The 9,352-nt window shown below is 39.5% G+C and overlaps 1 protein-coding gene across 1 annotated transcript in view; it reads left to right on the plus strand.

The window, feature by feature from the left end:
* Positions 1-3,555, plus strand: part of znf536 (zinc finger protein 536) — a 560,712-nt gene extending 557,157 nt beyond the window's left edge. Inside the window, exon 8 of the mRNA XM_041192428.1 lies at positions 758-3,555. Coding sequence (XP_041048362.1) covers positions 758-993 — 236 coding nt within the window. The 3' untranslated portion in view covers positions 994-3,555. The remainder of the gene's footprint in view (positions 1-757) is intronic.
* Positions 3,556-9,352: the final 5,797 nt, after the last annotated feature.

Genomic DNA, 9,352 nt, shown 5'->3' on the forward strand with positions numbered 1-9,352 from the left:
CACGTTCATCATTTTAACTACAAATCCATTGATTTTACTGAATGTTGTTTATGTAGAAGACAAAAGGTTAAATTCAGGCTGTGCAGACCACAAAAATAGGATATTGCCAACACATATAACTCTCACTTTGAATGTTATATTACAGAACAACGGTTTAGTTCTCAATATATGTAAGACGTCTATATATTTCGATAGCCTATCAGGTATTAACGCAGATCTGACTAATTGTTGGCACTATAGTCTTAGAGAAATAGGCTGAATGATAAATGTTAGTTAAAAGCAATACTTGTGTAATATTTACAAGTGTAGTATAGAAATGTGAAAGCAGACAGACTGCACTTGTATCAAGCCAGAGTTTATTTACAAAGGTAAAAGCATTTTATTTCTTCCCCTGTACAACCTCACAATTACATAGTCCTTTTTATGACCACAATTCTTAAATTTGTATACTAAAATATCAGGATGAGAAAAATTAAAAAGAGGTGCATTGCCAGAGTTTTATGTGGGAGTGAAAGGCCTTTTTCAGTTTCCCCTAAGCCTAGCAGCAATGCAGTTTGCTCCCATATATTTATTTTCTTCTGGATGCAAAATTAAAAATGGTTGGTTTAAAAGATGCTCACTTTTATTTGAAAACATTTGTATTATAAACCTTCATAGGATTTGAATGCTTCCCCACACTATACTGTACTTGAAAGGTTTCTTTCCAAAGAAGGAATACAGAACTATAACTAGACTCTTGTTTTTCCCTGCATTACAGGTCACAGGCCTTTCCAGTGCAGATACTGCCCATACAGTGCCTCTCAGAAGGGGAACCTGAAGACTCATGTTATGTGCGTGCATCGCATGCCTTTTGACAACAGCCAGTACCCAGATCGCAGGTTCAAGCGCTCACGAGTTGAAACGGAAGCTCCTGGGATTTCAGAGGAAGCAAGTGTTGTGAAACCTGGGAGCTCATGTGAACTGCCAGTGGAAACCAGTCAGGACCAAGAGTAACGCAGTGGAACAATATAAATACTTGCAATATACATTTTTACAGAGCTTTTTTGATATGCATTCAGAATGAGCAAATGTTTATGGCATTCCAGGGAAAGAACTTATGGACTATATAAAAATAACATCCCAGTATTGTGATCAACAGTATAGAACATAAAAACAGGAGTTTCCAGTCCTCCCAAATGGCTGCCAAACTGTTACCTAGCAACAAGTACTTCAAAACATCACAGGTGGGAGGATAAAGTGGGTCTAAAAGGTGGGAGGAGGTCATCAGTTACTTAAAAGCAGGACATTTAAAAGTTTAAAGTGGTCTTTGTCCAAAAATAATGCTCTTAACAGAAAAATGATACCATCTGAATGATTTAGCATTGCCTTGAAGATCTGGGGCTGTGTTTTCAGTGTTGAAAACACCTTTATAACATGACACCAGCTGCTGTCATTCGCTTAGCATAGTAATGAGATGTGTTGGTAGACTGCCATGGTGCCAGTCTGACTGGAGCTGTCATTGCAGAAAAAATCAATTCAAGCGGTGTCGCAACTGCACTATAGAAGAAATCTTAGACGGCCCACGAACTAGGGTCAGTAGTGACCTACAGTAAAGTGGGTTGTGATGTAACATTTTCACATTTTTTTCAAATCATAGCCAAATGCATCAATGGAAGAGAATGAGACACAATGCAAATGTGTTAGCCATTTACTTTTTTTGTTATCAGTTTGCAGTGTGGAGGGAAGAAAGCATTTTTTTCTTTACTTAAAGGAGTTTTCTTCTGTGGAGAAGTAGGTTATCAATAATCAAATTATAGACAAGTGGGGGGTTTCGAGGGGTGGGGGTGAGTGTTACTGAGCACTGAAAGCTGTTAAGCCTGACAGTAGAGGGCACTAGTGGGAAGTGGGATGTTTGTAGCAAAGGATCATCATGATTTTTACTTGAACAGAATCCCCAGGAGCAACAATTTGCTAATTTTTGTAAATGTGAAGGACAGAAAACATGAGTTTCTCCTGAAACGTTATTAAATAGTAGAGATGATGAAGAAGCCCAATGATCCATAATTTCCTGCATATGTATTAAAAAAAATACTGTTAAAATGTTCAGTCTTTTTCCTTTGTTTTTTTTTGTAAAACAGAAACAATGGAACTTGTGGTGTATTTTTATGAATTTTAGCTTTTGTACAATTCGGAATCTCCAGAGTTTAATTTCATCATTATATAGGAAGCGTTGAGGAAGTAGAAGCTTGTGATGAATGACGTGATTATAACATTCTAGAAAGATGATATATGAAGGTTTTTAGCAACACAAAATCAGCCCGAAATTAAAATCAAGTAAGCTTATAGCCTTTGGAATCTTACTTCCTTCATCAAAAGCAAAACTGGTGCTTCTTCTTCCAATGGTAGATGAGTATTAGTGTCTTCTGAAACAAAAGTCAGACTTAAAAAGTCACTATCTTTCCATGTAGGCTGGGAGCAGAAAGTAAATCCTAGGGCCTTAAAGCTTCTGTTCTGCCTAAAGCAGTTTACAGTAATCAGAAACTGCAATCTATGATTTGTGTAAATAAGAAAAAAAGCTTAGTACTAACCTGAGATAAGGATAAAATCTCAGGCTAAGAGAGAAGTAAGGTTTGCATATGCTGGCTACTAGGAAGTCAACCAACTGAAGCCACAGTTTAATTGAGGTCGCTAACTTGGACCTATCTGGCGTATAGCAAGCTGGTTTTATTGTTTTCTAGTATAGTTCTCACTGCCTTACTTAAACCCAGATGATAAACTTAATGCAACTGTTTCTAAAGATCCCAGTAAGGGATCGAGATGTTATTAAACATTTCTGAACGACTGTAGTAAGCTTTAGGATATTAACTGCACTACTGTGTTTGGTGACTGTGTCAGTCGCTTGCTTTCGTGTGTGTGCGTGTGCGTGTGTATGTGTGAGTGTGTGCCGCCTACAGTATCTTAGCAAACACATTCCATTCTTGCACTTTTGAAATCTTTCAGTATTCTTCTGTGTCTTTCAGCATTTCAGATGACAGGCAATAATTCTGTTTGTGACACTGGAAACATTTCCCTTTCTGTGACGTGTGCGTTGATTCCATTTAGTCAGGTGCTACTGTCCCTCTTTTTTTTTCCCTCTGACGTAGACCTTTCCAGAACATTTGTAACTTCTAATACAAATAAGTGACAGCAGCAGTGATACATTGTCAGATTCTGAATAACATCATGCTTCACAAATCTAAACATGTCAACATTTCTCTGTACTTCTGTAGTGTGTGAAACTGGTCATGATATTGTCTACATTCCTAAATGAAGGAGTTCCTATCTTGGAGGAGATCTGAGATCAATAGAGTAGAGGATTTTGTTGCCTTGCTTGTAACAAGTAGATGACTTTGTATTTAAAGTTTATTCTTGGTCATTATTTATTATACATCAGTTGACAGAACTTTATTCTGGTATAGAAGTATAAAAGTTGTTTTTCAGCGATGACTGTTTTCTTTCCGCTGTTAGAAGCAAGATGTCTTTGAAGCAGTACAGTTTTATCCAGTGTTTTACGCAATAAAACCTCTACCTCTGAAAGAGCAGATTTCGCCTTCTTATTTCATAACGGTGCTTCTAAACACTTCACATCTTGTATACTTGCCTTAGTAATTCTGCAGGATTCACTCTGCTTAGGGTCTTGACTTAGGAAGCATTTACAGAATATCTAAAGCCTTGTATCTTTGAAAGCCAAAGTTGTATGTTTTTCCATTCAGAAGCAGTCAAAATTCTGCAAGCTACACATTTTTTTTCAATTTCTGCTGCAAGTTTCCCAGTTCTCGACACTCATTGAACAATGGCTCCTAATTTCATGGTTTGCATTTGCACAAATATTGTGTTGAAATTTATGCCAGTTTCTGCCACAATTGTGCCAATGGGAATAGTTTGACCAAATTGCCTGCGGAGCCTCATCTGCTTACACTGGAACATGAAAACAAGTGCAAATGTTGTGCCACTGATAGGGGTAACAGCAAAAGGATTGTTGTCCAGCTGTCTACCTTCATGGCTTCTCACTCTCATTCACTCTTTCCTCTCTCTTTCCTTTTCTGTTATTCTGCAGAAAAGGGGTATGGCCGTTTGGAAGGTCATTCAAGCTGCTTGGTCCTTCTGAACAGGTCAAGCAGGATGAGAGTCCAAAATATCTTGTCTGCACTAAGACTGACAGCACTTTGGATCCATAAAGTAAAGGTTTCAATAAGGAGAATTACCGAACTCCAGAAATCTTAATTCTGTTGATATCAGCCAACTTCAGACTGTGCTGTGCCAATGTCTTGGGTGTAAATCCAGGAAGCTCACGTAAATAATAGGAAATTCAGTCTGTAAGGGTATTAATTAACAATCAGTAGTGGGTTAATGTAAAATTTCACTTTCAAGATTCCTCATATTGAGAGTTCCCAAACTCAGTCAGAGATCAAAGAAAGGCAACATGGAGAGGTTCTTCACTGCAAGGAAAGATTAAGTCAGAGGATGAGACTGGATTTTTCTTGGCTGCAACTGACATTAAGCCAGCACTGATAATGCCTAGGTTGCAGGTCTCCTTCCCTTCTTCCTGGATACCATCAGGGCTTTTGTAGAAGGAGCATAAAAGAGGGAGGGAAAATGTACAACTTTTTCCTTGCATTTCCCACCATGAATTGCCCTCTTTCAATGCATGCTATCCTGTTCATTCAAGAAAAGCTGAATGATTCCAGCTCCATGCAAGTCATCCATACTATGGTTAGGTTTCCCACATCCTGTCCAAATGATTAGCTGCCAAACCTACTATGGAGGGTGGACAAGCACCATGGCACCACCATTAACTGAAAATAGTCAGCCTTGGTTGAAGACATTAAGTGAAGCTCACTGATTACCATATTGTACCACGTGTACTGTACCTTGTGTACACTATGGTGTGAATATAATACTGTGCGTTAATGTGTTATACCCAAAGAGGAAATGCAATAGAAAGGGATGGCATGCTTCAGGATGAAGAAATGCCACAGAACTAAAGATTCACAAATCTTTGCCTCTTATTCTTGACCGTATTACCTATATATTGTTATAGTCTTGCATCATTTATGTTGGAAGTAACATTGCAGTTGTTTATTTGGAATTTCTTCATTTTATTTTGTGTTTGCTGATTAAATCTGAGCAGATATCACATCTTTCCCTTATTGGGAATTGTGCTCAACACATCTGTTTACAGTATAAAACATAAATATTATTTTGCATTGTGAATAAAGTAAGCTAATGGAAATTCAGCGTTCTAATCAATAGCACTTGTTTTATGAAATGGATATCTGTTTCAATTGTTCAAGCAAAATACAGGGCAACATTAATAATGCAAACTGCTTGTTATATATTTTATATCTCAGATCTAAGAGGAGATGACACACACCAGGTTGCCAAGTTAAATGTGTGCAGGAACTTTATTTACAAGAGTTTTATACAATGTTTTAAAATGTCCACTCCATACTTCACCTCAGGCTTCCAGCTCTTTCTATAGTTTGTTTACTTTTCTCTGAGTCCACAGCCAGGCTTAACCGATCAAGCACAGTGACCATAGAACAGTCACCAGACTCACATAACCAAACACAGAACAATTAAACACTACACTGCTTGCAGCAAAAATAATTAGGGCCATGTTTAAAAAACATGGAAAACAAACAAATCAGAACATTCAGAATCTAACATTCGGGTATTGTTTATTTTCCTCAGTTCACAGGTGCCCATCACTTTTGGCTATTCAGACCAACGCATCAAAATCACTGCTAAATTGCATCATCAAAAATTAAGATCCCCTCAGACAACAGCTACAGTCAATGATGTTGCTCTGTGCTGTCAGTGTTTTTGTTTCTCTAACAAATCAGCTGGAAATGTATCGAACATTTGTACAAGTTTTGAATTCATAAACTTTCGACAGGAAACTAGTTGTTCCCATTAGTAAAATAGACCAGGAAATTTGCCATTTGAATTCATAGGGACATTTGGAAACAGCTCTTTTAATATTCTAACCTTACGTATGCCATAGAGTCAATTTGTTCTTGGTGATGGATGAGCCTAGCTAATGCTTGGTGCATGTGACTTATATTCTCAGTTCAACATGTACTCCCTCTATTACAGCAAAAATACTGCTAAAGGAAATAGCTTAAGGTTCTGTAACATAAAGCATTTGAACACTGGATAAGCATTGTACCACTCATTGTACCACTCAAGGAGAATGCACCTTAAAACTCACGACCTCAAAGAGGTCACCAAAGAGAAGTGGAGATGACCACTGATCCTTCAGGAACTGTAGAGTTACTGAAGAGTCAGAAAATAGATTTAAAATATGAGCGAGTCACAAAAGCCCAATATCACTGTGATCATAAGGCTAGGAACTCAACAGTATTCAGGAAACTCTGGTGATATTGCTAGGGTGGAACAAAGCTAACATAGGCAATGCAGATTCATTACCAGTTAGCTTTGGTAGTGAGAGTCAGGATTTACTCTGTAAACCTGTTAGTTATCAGGTCAGAGGGCTAGAGATATTCCTATTAGTGGTCTAAGGTCTCCTTACTTTTTGCTTGTGCTGATTCAAGCTGCTTTTTGCTTTAGTCTTAGGGACAGTAATTATAATAGAGTTTAACCATAATGGATATTCCCAGCCATTGTGACTGTAAGATCTCTCATTCTCCTCTTCATTCACAACAAGGTGGTGGCAGCAAAGAGTTTTGATTTGATCATAATACCATTTAGGGTTCAAAGCATTACATGTATCTACAGGTTTGATTCTCAGGAAACTGGTGAGCACAAGAAGCACAGACTAATTGTGTCAGCCTCTAGTTTTGATGACTGTGACAGGGAAGGGATTTTTTATGAAAATGATTCCCAGAATGTATTTGGATTTTTTGTAAATAATTAAGTATTTCAGTCTGTTATTGTGAGGTTGGGCACCTATTGTGTATTCAGCTATCTAAACCCAAGGGATGTTCTAGAGGGGACGTATATCGAGTTAGGAAATCAAAGACCAAAGTTGTCTTCCTTCCTACTACATATATCAAATACCTAATGTTATCAAACAAAGGTGGGAGCAGCTGGACAAAAAAGCCTGGTGTCCCTCAGGCTTTGCAAAGATTTATAAACTCCCATAGGAGTCGCATGATAAATAAATTGGTAGAGCTAGCCTTCACAATTCTTTCTCACAAGGTTACAATCCCTCCTGACATACTCATAATATGATAGAAAGGTAAAGGCTTCATACACATAGTCTGTGATGCTGCATTTATGTTTCTCGGAATGACTACAATATTGGCATTGCAATGGACTTATGAACTCCTAGTTTCAGGAATCTAAAGTCCTAAACATTTCGTTCTTGTGAAGCTTTGAAATATCCTCATGAAGCTCATTCTGTAGTGCTCTTCCTCAGTTGTGCGGCATTTATAATCTCTGGATAATGAGTTAAGTATTGTGGCATCAGTGCATGTGTGAAAAGCTCTATTAGTTTACAGTAGGATTACTGTTCTAAGTCTCATCTTCTCCCTTTTTCTTTTCAAAGGATCTTTTCAAGCTTTTGAAGATTCAGCAGGTTGTCTCGGGGTCAGGGTGTAAGGGGGGTACAGGGATGTAGGCAAGGTGTACAGGAATTATGAATGAAGCAGGCAGTTCTCTCAACTTAGTCTTCTAAAAGATCAGCCTCACAAGAGGTGTTAGCTGTTTGGGCCTCCATGTCTGTGGCAGCAACAAGGTGGGTGCTGCCATCGATGCTCCCACATCCTGCGCCAGAAGTGTCTGCATAATTCCAACAATGAGATTTTCCATACTGGTCTTCTTCCTCTCAGACATTGTAACTGTGTCAAACTCTAGAAATAATTAGCAGATGTTGGAGAGAGAGTGTTAAATCTTGCATTAAGGCATGGTTAGACACTAAATAACAGCCATAATTAGTTCTGTGTGACAACCTTGTGTAACAGTTTTCTACAACTATTGTGCCACTTAGTATGGACAGATAAATACAACTTGCATTCATGAAATGCCTTTAATGACCTGAGCACATCCCGAAGCATGTCAGAAACAATGGGCTGGATTTCCAAGTCCTGAACCCCCCATCGAGATGAAATGTGGGTCAGGAGCCCAGAAACGCAGGTGGTGAGACTCTAAATAAGGCCAGCGAGTAGGTTTAACAGCCTGGACAGCCAATCAGAGTGCCTGAAACTTTGTGCAGTCAGCATCCCCACTGGGAGAGGTGGGCACTGCTGATGTTAATGGGCAAACAAGAGGTTACTTCAAGATGGACTCACTCTTTGAAGACTTTAGAAAGTTTAAAAATGCAACATGGCCACAGCTGGCAGTCTGGCATTGTGGAGGGAGAGCCCCTTCTCAGGATGGCCTAATGCTTCAGTTATGGTACGCCAGCAATTGCAGCTGTGGGGAGGGGGGTGATGGTGGTGGGGAAATTAAATAATTAAATGAAGTAACTCTAGCGCCTCGGTATCCTACCAGAGGCCACCTCCATTCATTGGCTGGCCTTTGGCCTCAGCAAACAGGGTGGGTGGTGGGGGCGGTGGGGGGAGTGGGGGGTGGTTGACAACTGCCATCAAAATAAATTCCAGACTGCTTGAGAAGATTGCCCTTAATTGGCCTAATGGCTATCCACCTCTGGCAGACAGGTAGCCACTACTCCCTCAAAAAGAAGCTTCCATATAACATAGCAGATGCAGAAACCAGCAAGTGGCTAGTAGGGCACAATTGCTCTTTCACCTGCCTCTGTTCCTGCTTCCTCAGCCCAATACAAATTCAGCCCAATGAGCTCCTTTTCAAATAAAGTCGCTGTTGTTAAGTCAGGAAACATGGCTGCCAATTTACACATGGATAGGTCTCACAAACAGCAATGAGATAAATAACCTTCTAACCCATTTTAGTGGTCCTGGTTTACAGAATAAATATTGGCCAGGCCATGAAGAGAATTCTTCTGCTGTTCTTTGAATAGTGCCACGGGATCATTTTTAAAAATTCATTTATGGGTATGTGACCTTCGCTGGCTAGGTTACCATTTATTGCCCATCACTGATTGCCCTTGACAAGTTGCTGGTGAGCTGCTTTCTTGAACTTCTGCAGTCCATGTAGTGTAGGTACACTCACAGTGCTGTTAGGGAGGGAGTTCTGGATCTTGACCCAGCGACAGTGAAGGAACAGCGATATATTTCCAAGTCAGGATGGTGAGTGGCTTGGAGGGGATCTTGAGGCTGGTGGTGTTCCCATCTATCTGCTGCCCTTGTCCTTCTAAATGGCAGCGGTCGTGGATTTGGAAGATGCTACCTAAGGAGCCTTGGTGAGTTTCTGCAGTGCATCTTGTAGATGATGCACACTGTTGCCATTG

The sequence above is a fragment of the Carcharodon carcharias genome, chromosome 7 (genome assembly GCF_017639515.1).
Source record: "Carcharodon carcharias isolate sCarCar2 chromosome 7, sCarCar2.pri, whole genome shotgun sequence".
In the NCBI taxonomy this organism is placed as follows: domain Eukaryota; kingdom Metazoa; phylum Chordata; class Chondrichthyes; order Lamniformes; family Lamnidae; genus Carcharodon; species Carcharodon carcharias.